Here is a 19,382-nt window from a genome sequence, read left to right on the forward strand (position 1 = left end):
CCTTGTTTCTTAATATACTCAATGTTAACACGTGGGTTCTAATAAGTAATTAAATCCCCCCACCACAAACTCCGGCTCCTGGCATTTCACTGGGAGTCTCTCTCAGCCCTCCAGGGAAGCTGGCACTGTTATTTATTGTTTTTGTTTCAAATCATTATTTAATCAAGAACGGGAAAAAAGGCAACCTCTCACTTACACTTCAAAATTTAATTTCAGCTGAATTCTGAGATCAAGAGGCAGCACGGCCTAATAGGTTACAAAAATACAATCAAGAAGAGAATTCCAATTAAACTGAACAAGTCATTTACTGAGCTTCAAATGGCCCCATGGAGAGAAATGGCTATAAATTTCTCGTCCCCTCCCTGCCATATGGGGGATTGGAAATTCTCATGTGAATATAGAGTTGCGTGGCAGAGCTTTTAGCTAGAGGGTTCTGGTTATTCCTTAAAAAAGAAAAAAAAATCCTTTTGTTCCACAAAGACATTAGGTTTATTTTCCTTGATGTTGTTCATCTTCCTTTGTTCACTCATTAGGAAGACAGAAAAAAGAATGGGTTTGTTGACCTCTGGGAGTCTGGGTGAGAGGAGGTGGGATGTGGGGACACAGCAAGATGACACAGTCCTTCAGGGCTGGGGCGATCCCATGGGGCAGTGCACTGCAATTGGCCTTGGGCCCCAAGAAGTGGCCTGGCCTCTGTCTCTTCCCCTCCTAATCATAGGCAGGAAACTGAGGGAAAATGGAAGCTTCAGGGGCCCTCAGCCCACTGGTTCCTAAAAATCTCCATATGGATCCAGTCAGACAAATTTTACACCAGCCCAAATTGAAATGGAGAAAAATTAAGTTCAGTGTAATGAGTTTTTCATCTGGCCAAATGCATTTGATTTAAGGGCTCATCCTTTCTTTGGAGGCCATGTCAGTACTACTTCCGGTGGTAAGATGTCAGTTTCGTGATAGAACATGGCGGTTTCCTTTTACTCTGAACAGATGTGGTAAAAGTAAAAGTTGACCATGCTATGCCACTTTCCATGAAAAAAACCCAACAACCACAACAGGTCCCACTAAGTCCCCGTCTCAGACTGCCTTTCCTCCGCATTCTGGTCTCTCTTTTAAAAACTGCAGTGAATGGTGTGGCGTGTTTGAGTCTCTTGGGTGAGCGAGGGCTAAAAGGCTTTTGCAGAATGTGTGAGAGCCTGGGTCAGGGGTCTGAAGGCCAGGGCCACCATATGCTTTCCCCTCTCTGCAAAATGGGATGCATACCTCCATCCTGCCTTTCTCCTAGGCTTGCTCTGGAATTCACCTCAGATTGTGGACACGATTAAGCTTTTGAATCCAGAGATATTTCAAAAACATCACATCTGGGTTTATGAGGAACAAGCTTAATAAAACCACTGTGGTGACAAATAATGCCAGCAATGACTGCATATTGAGTGTTAGTTATGTCCTAAGCACTGGGCTAAGTTTCTCACACAGAACTGAAGCTGCATGAGGGTAGGATCCTTGTCCGTCTTGTTCACTGCAAATACTTGTTCACCCCAGTGCCTGGAACAGTGCCTGGCACACAGCAGGTGCTGAATGCATATTCCTTAAATGAATGGATTCCCCAACTCAGTCCATCCTCACAAGCACCCTATGAAGCAGGTGTGATTATTAGCCCAAAGTACGGATGAGGACACAAGGGGAGTCATGTCATTAAGCACATGGACTCTGGAGACAGACTTTCTGGGTTTGGATCCTAACTTCTCCATTTCACTTAGGTGCTCGTCATGGAATTGTTCCAGGCCATAGGACATGGCCGCCATGTTCTAGGCGCCCACTAAAAGGAGCATATTAGTGGAAGCTCCCTTGAAGGGCTATTGTAAGAAACAGATGAGGGGGTGCATAGGAAAAATTCAGCCTATCTGGCACATAGTAGGCGCTCAGTTGGCACTGGTGGTTGTTGTTAACCAGGGTTGACCAGGGAGAAAACATCAAGAACCTCAGAGTCTACAGATCGGTCCCAAAGCCCATGACTTCATCACTGCACCCTACTGCCTCCTCTTGTTGACAGATTTCACAGGAAATCTTTTTGGACCTTAGGTTTTATGCTCTCCTTCTTGTTCTTGTTCCTCTCCTTCCTCTTCCTCTTTTCTCTCTCCTTCCTCTTCCTCTTCTTCCTCCTCCTTCTTCCTCTTCTTCCTCTTCTTCTTCCTCCCCTTCTTCCTGTTCTTGTCATGGCATCTGCAGGTTTTTGTTGGCGAAGAATACATGGCAACTTTTTGGCCCCAGCTGGAGGTAGAAGGAGGAGAAAAGGCGCCTGTGCTTCTCAACTTGGTCTAGCTTCCATCGTCATCGGCCCTCTTCCAGATTCCCTCTCCAGGGAGAGCAGACTTGACCAGAGTGCCCCATGCCAATAGGGAAAGGGCTTGGCCAAACCTTGGTGCCACCAACGTCTCTGTCATCTAGTTGGCCCTGTGGTCATCAGAGTAAGCTTCTGAGATACAAGCCACGATTCCTATCAGTTCCCCTTTCTCCCAACTGAGCCACCTACCAAAGACACGTCAGCTCTGTGAGCCCGTTTCCCTGTCTGAAAAATGGTGGTAACAATTGGATCTATCTCAAAGAATGGCTTTGTGCATAAAATGGCATCAGCAGCAACAACTGTGTAAAGCATGGGATGGTTTCTAAAGTTGCATCGCCTTCATTCTAACAAAAGTGCCTGGTACACAGAGGTATCTCCCTTCTCTGTATGCATGAGTCATCCCAATCCGGTGAACCCATCCTTCAAAGCCTAGCTGGAGTGTTCCCTTATTTGTAGAGCCCTCTCAGGCACCAAGACAACACTGTCTTGTCCTTCCTCCGTGGTCCTGCTCTGCATTGTATTTACTTCCATTGCCACCAGGGTTCGTAGTCTGGATATCCGGCAGCTGATGGGGTGGGGACACTGCCTCATCCGAAGGTAGCTGCCCTTGGTACTGATGGCAGTCCCGTACCACTCTAGTTGCCAAACTGTGAGGCGGTCCCGAGGTACCAGGGGAGGGAGGGGGTGGCTCTGGGCACTTGGGGATAGGGTGGTGACAGGGTCTATTAACCATCTAGTACACAAGGTTTTGAATATTTGACAACCGAGGAGGAGCTGGTACTCGCGGACTCCATCTCAGTCCTAATTACACTTCTCTCACTGTAGTGCAGCCATCTGTTGACTACCAGACTGAGCTCCAGAATTCGGGAGGAGCGTTTTATTCATCTCTGTCCCCCTGATGCCCTGAACAGAGATGGCTGAGTGGAGATAAAGAACATGAATGAGGCTGTGAAGGGTCCCTAAATCATCTCCTTGGGACCCTCCATTTGGATTTGGGATCTGACTGAGCAAGAGGGCTTCAGGTTATCTTTAGCTCACCAACTAGGATTTCAATAAGATACACCCTGAGTTTGCATATTCATTTATGCAAATATGCCCCCTTGATGTGATGTGCCTGTCCTTGATTTTTTAAAGAGCGGTACATTGGAAGTACCTGCAGTGGAGTGTGGTGGGAGCCAGGGCATAGAAGACCCCCGCGCTCAGGCTCCTGCTTATCCCCAGAACCCCAACTCTTGCCCTGGGATTCTGCTTCCAGCCCCAACTTGAATCTTCGTTTCCTGCTTCCTTTGGCTGATTCTTGCTCAGCACTAGTTTCTGAGTTGTCGCCTTCTCTGCCCTGACCTAACACTAACCTTAGGATCCCTTCCCTGCCTGCCACTTCCCACCCCATCTCAGCGTCCCTGCTCAATTGTTGTGCGTTGTCTTTTATAGGCACAGATTGTCCTCTCTTCACCAGATCCTGAGATCTGACCCTCAGATAGATGTTTTGGGAGATAACTGGTAGATCTGAATGAGTGATGGGATGGATTCTTTGGGGGGCACTGACTCTGCTGTTGAGCCCAGTGGTTGGCATAAGGGAAGATCCTGGGCCAGGACTCTCAGAAAACTTGGGGTCCGACCTGATACCTTTGTCCATCTCTGCCTTTTGCAGGGGAGAAGAGGCATAAGGGTCTAGTGTGGAGGGCACATGGAGGGCTAGACTCGGGGCTGATGCCCCCAGAAGTCAGAAAACCATGAGTGGGATGGGGCAAGCCAGCTGCTTTATGGATGAAGGAATCTGAAAGCACAGGAACTGAGGGGCCCTTGCTCTGGCCCCAAGTCATGCACAGACCAGGCTGGGCCTGGAGCCATACGAGTATTACTAGGACTACTACCACAAGTACTAGTGTGCTAACCACTGTCGCTGCCCCAATGCTATTTCCATGGTCACTCTTACTGCTGCCACTGCTATTCTTAGCAGTGACCAGGAAGTAGCATTTCTCCACTTGTCTGTTGCAATCTGAAACCTTTACTTACACGAAGTCACTGAATGCCCATACCACACCGCCTACAAGGCAGGTCTCATTGTTCCCCTGGTTTTGCAGGTTCAGAGAAAACTGAGGCACAGAAAGTTTATGGAACTTGCTCACGGTCCCACGGTTGGTAAATGTAGAGCCAGCGCCCAGGATGCTGTAGTCATAACACCCACAAATATTTGCTGAATTCTTCCCCTGTGCCAAGCACTGGGCTCAGCCGTTTACAATGGGACTTTGCTTTTGTCCACACAGCAGGGTTTTTGAAGAAGAGACTTATTCTCTGCATCTTTTTTTTTTTTTTTTTTAACAGATGAGGACACAGGGACTCAAAAAGGTTTAAGTAACTTTTTACTATGCCAGGATCTGATGGCACCATCATAGCCCCATGTTTTGAACGACTTGGACTTGCCGGAGCCCATGGAAGTCACTTCTCTTCTCTGAGTCTCAGGTTTTCGGTGAGCTCTTAATGTCTGCCCCTTCTAGGTGTGGGTGAGCTTCCAGCTCTTCTGAAAGGGACTGGGTCCATGGGAGACACTGAGGCTTCAAGAACCAACAACCAATCTTTTTCCTCACCAGCTGGTGTGGGAGGACCCCACTTTTTTTTCTTTCTTTCTTTCTTTCTTTCCTTCTTTTTTTTAAGAACATCCAGCCTTTCACAACATCTTGATAGACCCAGGCTGTTAGGAAACCATCCCGGGCAGGTGATCAAACAAGCCAGCTGCTCCCAATGGCACTTTTTAATGAGGGTCAGTGGGGGCCACCAAATGGGCTGCCACAAACACCAAGACCAGAAAGACTGGGTGATTTTGACTCACTTCTTCTACCTCTGACAGGCATTTTTGCATCGGTTTCTAACTCTGCAACAATTTTCCTGGGAGATAAATGAGATCATCACACCCATTTTCCAGGTGAGGAAGTTGAGGCCAGGAGGGGTAGAAGGAATTGTCCAACCAAGCCAAGACTCCCTGGGCCTCCAGACTCTCTGCTGTGCTGGAAAAACCTTTTATAGGACATCAGTGGAGAGGGAAAGGCAAGTGGGCATTTTCCATCTTTAAAATACTTAGTAACCACAAGACACCTCTACAAAGGGAGGCCTGAAGACGCTGTGGATGGTTCCAGCTAGGCAGAGGATTGGGGCAAAATGAGACCTTGGTGGCACAGGGTGCCTCGAATGGTAAAGAAGAGTTACCCAGAATGCACTGCAGGTGACAACGTGTGTCAACCAGGCCCAACTAGTGTATTTCATCGCCTTCCCTTCCATGACCTTCCTGCAAGCACCCCGAGCTTCTCCTCACTTCCACCTCACCTGAAATTCTCAGATTCACTCATAGCTAGAGAAGACAGGTCCCTGCCAGCTGCAACTGTAGGCCACGTCAGCATTGTGTCTCCTCCCGTTTGTGTATCTGTCCCTTGAGCATCAACAAAAGGCCTTCGCGTACTTGGTCTTATTGGCTGTCCCCAACCATCCCACATGAAAGTGGTATTATTGCAAATTTGCCAGTGAGAACACTGAATTTCGAAGGAGGGAAGGGACTTCCCTGAAGCCACGCGACCAGGGAGTAGCAAAGCTAGGGCCCGAGTTCAGCTCCAACCCTGAATCCCTCCCTCAGGTAAGGTCCCCTGAAATTACATTCTGGCTCCTCCCTGTGGACCTGAGGGAGCGTCACGTGATGCCATTCAATGCGGGGCTGCTCAATCGGATTCGTAACCTCTCTGAGTCTTGGTTTTTCTGTCCCATCTGTTGGAAGGGACCAGGGGGAGCAGCCATGCCCTCGATGCCCTGAGACCTCGTGCGGACACAGGAGAGGACACAACTCAAGCGCTATGAGCTCCTTGAAGGCAAATGCTCATACACATTCCAGGCCGTGTTTATCTGGGTGAAATCAAATCCCAGCAGCGAATCAGCCCTGCAGGCTGGTGGGCATCTGGGCTGCAGACTTCACGGGAAAGCTGGAATGCCTCCGCCACATCAAAGCCCCCTCTCTTCCTTCCTCCTGCGGGGTCTCACACATGCACGCCTGCCAGGGTCACTCTGGAGACCAGCGTGTATTTTCAGCGCTCCCTGATAGAAAGCCTGGGCACTTCCGTTTTGCTTCCTCCCCCCAACCGAGTGCTGCCAGAGGCTGGGGAATGACCACCTGGTTGATCAATAAGGAGGCCCGAAAGCCAGTGGGGTGTTTGCCCAAAACTGAGTTAAAATGTGCCGTACACTGCCCTGAACTTGTGCCTCCACCTCCCCCCAAGTGTCACGGCCAAGACTGGCCGAGGAGGCCGTGTGGAATACTTACTACACCCCTGGCCGACAGGAGGCCGAGCATCTGGAGGGGCTGGCTGGGCGGGTGGCTGGAGCGGGCCTCGGGGCTGGCCTTGCCGAGGGTCCTGGAGCAGCGGCGGGAGTGCCTTCGGCGGGACTTCCGCCCTTCCTCGGGGGACCTGCCGCGGTGCCTGGGGGACCGGGAGAGAGAGATGAGTCCGTCTTCAGAAGGGGAGTGTGGCAGAGGGGTGGCTGCGGGGCCCGCAGGATCAGAGGGCTGTAGAAGGTGTCTGGGTGTGCTTGTACAAACGACACACGCTTCCATCCATCCCTCCTCTGCCTCCACCCGCCCACCTGCTCATTCATTCATTCATTCATTCATTCATCCGCTCCTTCTCTCACTTGTTCATTCGACAAATGTACCTGGCTGTTTAGGGTGCTGGGAACGCAGCTGGGAAGACAGAAAACATCCCGGCCTGATTTGCTTTAACGTCCTGGGTGTGGGACTGTCTGTCAGTGTGTCTGTACGTGACTGGGTGTGTCCATCTGTGTTTGTCTATAAATACCATGGTGCCTGTCTGTGTGTCTTTGCGTATGTGACTTGGCCATCTGTAAGATAGATGCATCCTGGTGACTGTCACCCAAAACTTTTGAAAAAAGAGTAGCTGAAAAAAGTAATGAGGGGGTCTTCTATAAGCTCGTCAGACCCTGGGCTGCCCTGTCTGCATCAGAAAGCGAAGGAGTCTCTGACTCTTTAGAATGGGTGGAGTTCAGACTCTGCTGGCCTGTTAGCTCTGGGCCGCAGGAGCAATAAAGATGACACCCTATTGACTTGCAGTCCTCTCTCAGGGCAGGTCTCTGCCCTCTCTCCAACTTGAAGACACAACGCAAACAAGGCAGGTATTTCCCATTCTACAGTTAAGGACCTGGGCTCAGAGCTGTTTGGGGACCCTCCAGAAGTCACACAGCATGTGAGTGGCAGAACCAGGACCAGGGCAGGGTTTTCTGCCCAGGGGGGACTGATGCCTCTTGGTCATGCTCTGGAATGTCTCTCTGGGCTCTGGGCCTCCAGATCATTTTTACTGATGTGGCCCTGGGGTGTCATCAGCTCTCAGATTGCTTGGATGGCCCCTGGAGTGTCAACCCAACAAACTGGGGAGCTCAAGCAGCAACACTCCCAGAAGAGCTGACATAAGAAGGGGACCGAGGCTGGGCTCTGCAGCCCATCTCCCTAAGTGGTCGGGCGGAGGGCAAGAGAGAGGGCAGCAAGCTCTCTGCACCATCCTCTGACCCAGGCCGGTGGGGCTGAGCTGCTGAGAGCGGATTCAGCCTGGGTCAAAGGTCCAGGGCTTTGTCCGAGCTCCGCCAGTCGCTGAGACCTTGCTCAGATGCCTTTGCTCACCATGATGCAGTTTTCTCAGCTGTACCACATCCGTTATGCGCCTGAGCTCGGTGAGCCGATGCCCTCCAGACAAAGGCCAGCAGGAGCACACCTGCTCCATCAGCGTGTTCACGGCTCCTCGCAGGGAGGGAGAACGCGCCCACCGGAAGTGGAGAACATCTCCCCGTGAGAGTGTTGGGGAGGGCCTAGGATGGGCGGGTGGCGGGTCACTTTAAGGAACGTTTAAGGAACTGGGGCTTTGTTCTGGATCGGATGCTGGTGGTGAGACTCTCACTGGGTATCTTCAAAAATCTCAGGGCCTAGTCCAAGGCCAGAGCTCTAGCTGGCCTTGGGAACAGCAGTCCCTCATGTGAGCCAGGACAGAGAGATGCTGGGTCACTTTCGTGTTTTGCATAAAGTTCCTGTGTCATCAGGGCTCTGACCTCACGACTGAGGGGTCTTGGTTTGTCTTGATCACTCAAGGTCACAGAGTCACCTTGCCTGATGCCAAGGCTCTTTACGGCTGTTGGTCTCCAGTGGGGACACCGAGGCCTGCGAGTGATAGCAGCACGAGTCAGGGATGTATTCCTCTTCTTCCAATGCTTCTCACGCTCGGCTCCACACCGGCAATCACAGGGAGAGACTTAAAAATCTCACCGCCCTGGCCCTGCCTCATCTGAACAAAATCAGGATGCTTAGAGGGTGGGATCCAGGTGTTTTAAGAATTTTCTAAGCTGACTGCAAAGTGCAGTTCTGGTCTAGCTCCTGGTGTTCTTGGGATGATCAAGAGAGAAAATGTATTTGAAACTGTGGCACCAAGTAGGACGTCACCACATATGCCCCCTCTCCTCCTCCTTCCTCCAGACACTGGTTTAACTGGGATGCGGTGGGACCGGGACAGGGGCCTTTTGAAATCTCCTCGGTGACATGAACGTGTAGCCAGGAGTGTGGGATACACATGAGGAAGGATAAAGCAGGCTCTGACATCCGGAAGCTGGCCTTGCTGTGTCTGCTGGACAGCGCCGGTTTCAAACACTTTGTTCTTTCTGTTCTTCTCGCCCTCCTGGCCCTTCTCCGACAGGCACAGACGATGTGTCAGCCCAGTGTGGGTCCAGATTAGGAGAAGCCAGACTTGGAAGGCCCTCAGAACTCAGTAATTTGTGCTGTGTGGCCTTTCATAGGTTGCTCAGCCTCTCTGTGCTTAAAGGAACCCTTACAAGAGGGCCAAGTCCAGAGCCAGACTCCCCAGTCCAATCCTAGCTCAGTCCCTTCGTAGCTAGGCAACTAACAAGGTCCTTAACCTGTCTGAGCCGCAGTGTTCTCATCTGTACAACGGGGGAGAACTACTACCTTACTTTCCTAGGGTAGTAGTGGGGATCGTGTGGTGGATTCAGGGAGAGGGCTCAGCCCCCCACATGGCAGCGAGGGCACTTAGGAAGCACACGTGGGCGCACACACCACTACCGCTGTTCCTACACATGGAGGTGGCTGGTCCCCTTTCCTCTGCAGGGAGGCGCAGACAGGGCAGTGGCTGGGCGGGGAGACTCCCCTGAGGAGAAGAGCTTACCTGCTCTCACAGCTTGAGGAGCGGGACTCGGAGCTCTGCGACCGCGAGGGATAATGGTGATGACGGTGACGATGGGATTTTCGGGGCCGGCTTCGTGATCTTGGAAGGGGTGACAGGGAGTGAGTCAAAGGAGGAGAAGGGGATGGGGGGAAGAAGGAGAGACAGATTTTGATCTTGTGGCACACATCATCCTCTTGCATCCAAGTCACTGTCCCTCCAGAGTTGGGCATCTCCCCCTACATGCCCCCAACCCCACATCACTCCAGCTCTTCCCCTGGGCATTCAAGGGCTCCAACCAGCCGTACCAAGCACGAGTGAGTGGCAAGGCTTCCTCTGGAGGAGCCGGCCCGGGTGACTCAGCCTCCCGCCCCGCCAAGGCAGCCCTGATGGCGAGCACATGTGGACAGGAGTGTCACCTCCGCTAGTCACCTCTCTCCCTGCTGGAAGCAGGAGTCTGTCTCGGTCAGCTACCATAATGTGTGACTCACGTGAGAGCTCAAGAAAGAAGTGTCTGTGCTTCCAGAATATTGGCCTGATGTTGGATCTTCTAATTTTTCAAGTGAACGTAGAAATACAGACTTTTTTTACTATAAAATATTTCTATTTTAAATGGAAGCTCATTTCTTTTTTAAAAGACACTTTGTTTGGGGGAAAAGAAAACACATTTGCAGAGTAAATGAGGCCTTTGGGCTGCCAATTTATAACCTCAGACCTGGAAAATTAAGTCTGGCTTCCTCACATGGAGTCAAAAGCCTACTTTCAGGGTTACAACATCACTGGCAAACAAAAATGCTAACCACAATGAACAACTACCAGGGCTACTAACGGTTTTATCACAGGTTACTTCCGCTCCCCCTTGAATGATAATAAGGACTCAGACGTAGTAGCAGCAGAGGCAGTGGTCACTGGGGATGAACAAGGAATGTCAGTGATTTGGGCCAAGGCAGGAAGCCAGTGGGAGTTAGAGAGGGCTCTATCGGGAGGGCAGCCTGACTATCCCAACACAGGACTCAGGGGTTCTTGTTAATGTAATGAGCAAACCATATTCCTTCTCTGCTTAGAACCTTCCCTTTGCTCTCATTACAAATCTGCACTCTCACCTTGAACCCCAAGCACCCCGAGGAGTCAGCCCCCATGAAACTCTCTAACTTCCTTGCATGACTTCTCCTGCCCTGGCTGGGCAGACTCAAGCCAATCCGAACTGCTTGCACTCTGGCTCCTCTATGTCCCACCGCACGACGTCCCTGTGATGGCGATGATGACGGAAGCCTGCATCTAACACATACTGCCTGCTGGTGCCACAGTCCAATATTTTTCTTAAACGGACCCATCTTTTCCTCCCAACAACCTATGGAGCAGGTTCTCTTATCTCCCAGATGAAGAAACTGAGGCACTGAGTTTAAACTACTTGCCTCACCTGCAGCTGAGAACGGCTACCTCCATTCTTACTCTCTGTCTAGACCCTTCTTCCCACAGGGCGCCCCTGCTGACCACCAAGCACCCTCTTCAACGCTGCAGCGGCCCTGGCGCCCTGGGCTCCCGGCGCCCCCCGCTGGGCCATGACTGTCCCATGTCTGTCTCCTGTGTGCCGCTGGGAACTGTGAGCTCCTTGAGTCCAGAAGAATATTTGGCTAACCTCTGTCCTTAGGCCCATCCCAGGGCCTGTCATGTCTTAGGGCCTTCTAAGGGATGTTGAATTCAAGGAGGCTAAATCTCTCCAGCGACTGCTCGTTAAGAAGTAGGCGCGACCACGGGGCTGGGCGAGGAGAACCATCCTTTACCCTAACGGCGCCTTGTTTTTCTCGCTCCTCCCTCTCCCGATGCCTGTCTCTGGCTTACGTAACCTAGCAACTTCTGGGACTCATCCAGCTCCTGGCACCGGGGAGGGTGGCCACCTTGCTGCCTTCAAGCAGGCAGTCCCTGCCTCAGCGGTGATGCCCCGCCCCCTCCACCCCTGCTCTTCAAGTCCGAGTCTATCCCTTGGCTCTGTCTATAGCACAGCCCCGTTGCACAAGTAATGCGGAGATCTCTGAGAACACGCACTCGGTCTGTGCTTAGTGTGAATGCACACTCAATACGTATGACCAATAATTGCCTTCAGCACTTGAACTGAACAAGTTTGATGATCAGGAAGTTGTTCTCTGAGCTCATTCAAAGCTCTACTGCTTCCTTCTGGAGCATTCCCCAGACCCCCTGGGGGGTGGCTCAAATGTCCTCCTTTGCACTGACCTTGGATGAAGTGACCCTTCAGGCAGCAAAGCGGGGCGCCCTCCCTCTGCATCCCTGTCTCTTCCTTTCCCTCCCCAGCAGCCAACCACCTTTCATCGTATTGCCTTTGATCCTTACTTTAGAAGCTTCTTGGCGGGAGATAAAATATTAGTTGATTGGAAAACACATGCACTAACATTTGCAGGGTATAAAGTAGGTGGGTTGTAACCGCTTTTACTTTTAATTTCTCTGGGAACTGAACTCTGCAGGCAGTGTTAGCTGATTTGAATTTCTACTACCAGCCGTAAACCGTGAACCAGCTGGGGCCCCGAGACCAGGGGTAGGGGCTGCACTGCCCCCTCCGTGCTGTACGCCCCAGCAGCCCAGGCTCAGACTCCCATGCACACTCATGCCTGTGCCCGCACATGATCATGCCCCACCACCACTCACGCAGCCGCCGCACACCTGTGTGCACCGGGAAAAGCCACACCCACCCTCCCTTATGCATTAATGCACACAGGTCAGGAAGCAGTACACACGCACTGTGCAGAGAATCAGCACCTCCGGGCGCACTGTCTGCCTCTGTGCTCCCATAAGCAGGAGCCTACAGAACGCACTCGTGTGAACACAAGTGCATACCACACCCACGGCACACATCCGTATCCACGATCACACAGATGTCTGCAGGGTGGAGAAATGTACGGAGATCTACAGACAAGATGCATACTACACACACTCTCCAGAAAGATATCTACGTGACGCCCGCCAGGCACACAGATGCATGGCACTCGCTTCTATGCACCCATAAACGCATGTACACACCCCGTATATGCGGCCTTGTGCACTTACACGCACCCAGACCCCCAGCTGCAGTGTGTCGCACGGTTCTGCCTCTCCCTGCCTCTGTTCCTGTCACCCCCCGCCCCTTCTCACTCTCCCTGTTTCTTCGGCAACTCCAGCACACCAGCTGTTAAGAGGCCAGGTTCCCCCGCTCCCCAGACTGGAGGGACTGTTCTAGGGGCTCTACTTACTGTTTTTTGTGCCTCTTCTCATCCCTCCTTTTGCTTTTTGGGCTGGAGGAGCTAAAGGAGAAAAGGCCAATTAATGAAAGATGCAAAATGCCAGTTACAGATAAAAAGAAATAAGTAGTGAAAATGCTTAACACACAGTGGCCACCGGATCCGGGCAATTTGGGGACAGACTTGCTCATCATTTCCAAGACCAGAACAGTCACTGACGCTGACTTCTCCACCCAGCAGGGGCAGCTATGGACACAGACCCGCGCACGGACTGAGAATGGGCTGTGCTGAGGGCCACGGCCAGCTTTGGCAGCCTAATAAGAACAGTGGTAAATAAAGTAATACTTGCCATTTTTCGAGGACTTCTTACAAGTGAACACTCTGCTAACTACTTTTTGTCGGCAATCTTGTTTTATTCTCCCTGCAAGCTATGGGGAGAGGCACATTTAATACGTACTTGTTTTACAGATGGGGGAACTGAGCCTCAGCTAGGCTAAGAAACTTGGCCAGAATCACGCAGGGAAGCTGGGATGTGGCCCCAGATCGTGGGTCCCCAGAGCCCATGCTGTTGACTGATATTCAATCAATTTGTAAGGGAGAAGAATGGGATACGCGGGGAGACGCTCGGAAGCTTCTCGAAGCTTGGCAGATGCAGAAATGTTCCGTGCACAGATATTTAACTACCCGTGTTTGTTTTTTAAGTCAGAGGGCTGGGGTATGGGTCCGGTGGACAGTGATGAGTCAGGGTCCCAGCATCTTCCGCTAGAGGCCCCAGGGGGTGGACGCCGTTTGGTTATACTGGCTTCAGAGAGTCCGCCAAGGACACACAATGGGCCTCAGAGAAGGGGAAAACCTCATCCAACTCATCCGACTGAAACGGCTCCTTGACGTTAGCTGTGCGATTTCTCTCCATGTCTGAGACTCAGCCTGGGCAGCGGGCGAGCACAGAACCTCACTGAAAGATCCAGGTTCCTGCCCCAGCTCTGCCGCTCAGTCGCTGTGGGACACAGGCAAGCGACCTGTCCTCGGAAGACCTGGTTTACTGGACCGTGAAGTGGCGCCATTGCTCAGGCCGCTGGGCTGAGAGGATGTGACACTGGTGATCGCCCTCTCCCTGTTAACTGGATAAACAGAAGGGCTCTGCACTCGGCCAGCTGCTCCAGATGTGGCTCTTACTTAAGACGCCATCCTAGGGAGTTCCGATCCTCTGATGGATCTGGGCTTGAGTTTTGGCTCTGCCACCTGCCTGTGTTTGTGGACACACCTGTCACACCTCCTGCCTGAATCTCAGTTTCCTCATCTGTAAAATGGGAATAATAAACATAGCCACTGTGCTGGGTTACGAGGGAGATCAGTAGAGATTAACCACGCACGCACACAGCGTGGGGCCCAGTGCAGGATCCGATTTATAGCGAGGACCCCATTGGCGACAGCTCGGTTTGTGCTCACTTGGTGTTTCCAATACAGTCAGACTTGGCTTCTGTCCCTTGGCCAGGATCTGGGGAGGCTCCAGGATGGGGGTTGGGCTGAGGTTTCCTGACATGCCCCAATCCAGGATTTCAGTGAGTGCTAAAACGAGCAGATTCTGACCAGGGTAGTGAGACTTTCCAGGAAGGGGCATCGGCCCAGGGGGCTGGTCAAGGAGCAGCCATCTGACCTGATGGAAGTCAAAACCTGGCTGGGAACTCTCAGGGAAACCAGCCCATCTTGGAGGAAACTGAGGCCCAGGAAGAAGGAAGGGGCGTGCCCAGGAGCACACCCCAGAAGCTGCCTAAAACCTTCTTAAGAAAGCAAGAAAGAGAAGCAAGCAGCCAGAGGCGAAAAGATTCTTACCTGTGCCTTCTCTTCTTGGAGAATGACCTGATTAAAGAATTAAAAGGGAGAGAGAGAGGGCGGGCAGGGAGGGAGGAAGAAGGAAAAAAGGGGGGGAGGGAGACAGGGAGGGAGAGAAGACAATAAACACAGGTGAGCTGAGGTGTTTTTTTTTTTTCTTTTCCCTGGGACAAATGTATCGGTGCGTCTGTGATCACGCGACACGGGGGTCGGTCGGGACACCTGGCGAATCCTCCTCTCTCAGATTTCAGACTGTGTAGACCATATGGGAGACACTGGTTTGCATTTTGAATTTCCAGCCCAAACGACCAGTGCTTCCATCCTCCCCTCAAACTGTCTGTGAGCCTGTCTCGGATGGGGGTGGACGGGGTGGGGGGCGGGGGGGAACTTCCGGGAGTCCTCTGCGTCCTCCCCGACCCCCAAGCTCGACTTCACCTCTCCCTCCCTACCACTGGATTCTACACCACCACCCTCCTCATCGTCAGGGACAACCAGCCTCCCGTGTGGAACGTTCACTGTGTGCCGGGCTTTGTGCTAAGCGCCTCTCACACACAACCCCACTCAGTCTCCACCCAAACCCTTGCGGTTCTACTAACAACCGTTTCATAGACACCAGAGCTCAGAGAAGTTAGTTAAGTTGCCCAAGGTCACACAGCTTCGCCCAGGTAACTCCTGTGGATTCTTCAGAGCTCCATTCACCGCCTTGTAGCATTTTCTGATTCCCTCAGCCTGGCCGGGCGCCCACTCTCTCCTCCTGCAAGCGTGGGTGAGCGTCTGAGCTTAGCCTTGTAACACACCCCTCTGCATGTTATAATTATGCATCTCCCTGACTAGAACGTGAGCCACTCAAGGGCAAGGGCTGGATTTTGGTCACTGCTCTGCTCCTGAGGCCCGGATTCCTCATTCATGACACATACTGGCTATTTAATAAATAGATGTGAAAATGAGATTTTTTTTTTTTTTTAAGCCCTGAAGTCATGCTAATTGGGGGGAAAAAAAGACAAATCTCTAAGCACTCCCCACCCCTAGCTCTATCTTCAAACAAGTCAACTATCATTAACCCAGTGTCTCAAGACCTTGGAGAAGCCAGGCGGGAAGAAAGGTGGTGCCCAGCTGGCGCTTTGGAAAAGATCAGCAACAGTTTCTCCCCCTCCTAATCTCCTGTTTAAGCGTCTCCTTCCCTCTCCACCTCCACCTCCGGGGCTGGCTGTGGCTGGCGGAAAGCGCCTGTTTTTAACCCTCTGGCACAGTCTCTTTTTCATGAGGAGCAACCCTAGACTGAGAAGCCACTTGAGTTCTGCAACAGGATACGGAAAAGCCCCCCAAACTGGGATTGATCGGTCAGCATAGGAAGGTGACAGGATGGCAGTCTAAGTCAAGGGCAGGCCACTGCCTCCACAGGGGAATCCCCCACTGGGAAAGGTTTCTAACACCACATTAACAACCTTTTGCTCCCTGACTTGCCCCCGTCTTGGGTCAAGCACAGACTCGGCATCAGCTGAAATGTCTGGGCGGGCAGCGGACATGGCAAGTGAAACTGAACTGAGTTGAGACCATTCGAGCAGCACGGGCTGAGACATGACCACACCCCGCCTTAGAAAAAGCCACTCTGGGGCAACTTTGAACCAGGGGTGAGAAGCAGGGGGAATACCCCAGCGAACCTTGACCTTTGGTTCCCCTGTGATTTGTCTAAGGCCACAAGCAACCCAGCACCGATGGAGGGAGACTGGAAGACTGGGCTGAGCAAAGAGGGGACACGCACCTCTCTTTCCCTGGCATCTGCGGCCAAGCACAGCGAACAGCTTACGGGGGAAACTTCACACTCCCTGCCCCCAGGGGCCCAGCAGACTTCGTCACTGAGGGGGGCTTAGTGGGGCCCTAGCAAAGCACAGCAGCTACGCTGTCTACATGCACGGTAACCGCTCAGCCTCGCGGATGGCTTCCAGTGGGAAAATCGGTCCAGTGAAGACAGCCGCTGGTTTTACAGAAGAACTAGAAAACCTGTTTTTCATTGCACTATCTCCCAATTATAAAATGTTGAGTCGGCACATGGACCACAGATATGAGGCCTCTGGCGTACAACCTTCTAGTCCTTTCTTCCCCATACCTGTGTGTGTGTGTATGTGTGTGTGTATGCGCGTGTGCGTGGTGGGCACCTTTTGGAATGTGTGTCCAGTTCACGATGCCCCTTAACAACCACCCACGAGGGTGTATAATCCCAGAAGCCGTGTCTACATAATCCCATCCTCAAGGACAATTTGGTCCAAACACAGAGCTGGACCTTGGGAATTTAGCATGAGGGACAAACAAGACAGAGAGCTTCAGTGTCTTGTGGCTGGGCCGGCCACACGGAGGGAGGGGCACCAGGGGCAGCCGCGTCTCCCCATGGGGGACAGGGACTGTGTATTTTCCCCGGGTGCTACCAGCTCCCCACTCCTTGGTTCTAGATCCTCACTGAGGCCTGGCTGGTCCCTGAGACATTCCTCTCTCCTTATCATCAAACAAACCCCCTTCCAGCAGGAGTTAGCTTTAGGGGGCCGTGGGTCCTTGCAACCAGAGTTCCAAGTTACACAAGGAAAAGGAAATACCAACACACAGATGAGTATCTTACCTAAGTGAAATGATAAGCTTATCACCAAGTGAACTTCCGGTGCCACCCAATCTCCCCTAACCCCCAACCCACCTCGGGGCATCCCCATTTGCCAAGGCAGAAGGATAATACCTGTGTCGCTTATGTTTTTTGGAGCCTTTCTTCTTCTTTTTCTTGACAGGCGATGGACTGTATGACGGGGACCTGAGGCGGGAGAAGACACCGTCAGTGGGAGCTCCTTAAGGACCAGGGTTGGCTTCAGCGACCCTTCCCCAGCCCCCACCCAGGGTCTCCCACACAAGGAGCATATCAATACTGATATTATCAGTACTTGCATTTATTGATTTGCTATAATCAGATTTGCATTTTCCCCCACCATCACTCTGTGCTTTACAGGCATTATCTCACTTTATCTTTCCACATGCTTCTTAGGCAGGCCTGACGGTTACCTTCCTTTTACATACAAGGAAAGGGAGGTTCAGAGAGGTAAAGTGACTTGCCCAAAGACACACAGCCAGGAAGTGGCTGAGCCGAGATTCAAATGGATGACTGGGGCCTTGGTCTCAATCCCTTTATTATCCCTCCTGGTCCAGCCAAATATTTTGTGTCTGTTCTTCTCCCCCCTGCCTTGTGCCTCCTCTCAGATGCTTTAGGTCTTTCTTCTGCCTTACCCTAGCTCCCTGGTAAGACTGAGCCCTTGTGTGGTCAGCGTGGTGCTCTCAGGGGTTCCCCAAGAAAAAGAACCACCCCAGGACCATGATTCTGATTCTGATTCAAGACAGGTTCAAGTGACCTAGTTTCAATCTTCACTGAACCCCCAACTCATGAAGTCATCGTGGGCATGTCCCTGCCCATCTCTGGGTCTCTTATTTCCCCAGTGACAAAACACTAAGGTTGAAACAAGTGAGTATGCCAACAGCGGCCTCTAAGAGAGCAGGCTGGATCAACACAATAGGGAGCAGTGGGGACTGTGGCAAACCAGAGAGCATATGCTTCTCTGATCAGCCATAGGTTTCGTGTGGGAATGCAGCCCTGGGCTTCTGGAACACCTGCCTTTTCAACAGAGGTCACCAGAAAAACACAACTCATGTGAAATCCCCTGGTTTTTAAATGTCGGCCACCAATTGAAAAGACAAAAGAACACCTTGTAGGTCAAACATAACAAATCTACACGGGGAATCACAGGGTTCACGACAACCTGACTCTTAGGAAACCACCACATCTGTCCTCAAAAACGTGCTCAGTGGACATTTACTGAACGAACAACTGAATTAGTAAAGCCTGACTTCCTTCTTTCAAATGTTCTGCCCAGCCCTAAAATCAGGAACCTCAAGCCACTTGACCCAATTCCTCCCGTCACCCTACAACATAGGGACCTCATTCACATTCCCTTCTTGGTCTTCTTTGGGCCTGTCCTCTTCCAACCAGGCTAACGGAGTGTGGAAATGGCAGAAACCAGGAAAAGCAAGTTGGGGCGCGAGTCATCCAGACACTGCTCTCTGCTGCCCCCTGCAGGCTTCTTCAAACATTGCCTCCCCAAAACCCACCCCTCTGGGTCTGGAACACTGGACAAGATTTTAGTCTAGACAGTGGCAGCTTGGAAGAAAATCTGGAAATACTTTTAAATTAAAAAAAAAAAACTAAAAGGAATTTTACATAGAAAAAAAATCAATGGGGTACACAACAGTCCACTGCCGGCAAAAAATATAGTGTCCGCTTGTTATTATTGGCATTTACCTGCTAGGTGGGAATAGCAGAATCAACAGACGGGCCTGGGATCCCTGTAAATCCTGTCACCCTCCACCCTGTGCCTTTCTTTTCTCCTCTCTGAATGGAGACAATACTGTTTGTCTGGTAAATCACCGTCAAAGATGAAAGACATCATTGAGATCACCAAGCTTAAGTTCTCAAAAAAAAAAAAAATCAATATTCATGGTCTTGATTATACTGATTCACTCGTCATTTACGATGTGCCAGACACTGTGACAGCTCCTTCCACATCGATTTTTCTCCATCTGATTCTCACAAAATGCCAGGAGATAGTTACTACCAGTATTTTATAGAAGTGGAAACAGGCGCAGAGAGGTGAAGGGTCTTGCTTAAGGTCACACTGCTAGTTAAGAGGCAGAGCGGAGGAGTCACTGTTTGACTCTGAAGCCCACTGGACCCCTATTTTG

At 51.5% G+C, this 19,382-nt stretch overlaps 1 protein-coding gene across 1 annotated transcript in view; it reads right to left on the reverse strand.

Moving 5' to 3' along the window:
• Window positions 1-19,382, reverse strand: part of SRRM4 (serine/arginine repetitive matrix 4) — a 143,861-nt gene that overhangs the window by 14,645 nt on the left and 109,834 nt on the right. The window contains exons 4-8 of the mRNA XM_032310408.1: window positions 17,338-17,409; window positions 14,616-14,642; window positions 12,795-12,845; window positions 9,556-9,654; window positions 6,642-6,798 (exon numbers count right to left, since the gene is read on the reverse strand). Coding sequence (XP_032166299.1) covers window positions 6,642-6,798; window positions 9,556-9,654; window positions 12,795-12,845; window positions 14,616-14,642; window positions 17,338-17,409 — 406 coding nt within the window. The remainder of the gene's footprint in view (window positions 1-6,641; window positions 6,799-9,555; window positions 9,655-12,794; window positions 12,846-14,615; window positions 14,643-17,337; window positions 17,410-19,382) is intronic.

This window comes from Mustela erminea, chromosome 13 (genome assembly GCF_009829155.1).
Source record: "Mustela erminea isolate mMusErm1 chromosome 13, mMusErm1.Pri, whole genome shotgun sequence".
Taxonomy (NCBI): Eukaryota; Metazoa; Chordata; class Mammalia; order Carnivora; family Mustelidae; genus Mustela; species Mustela erminea.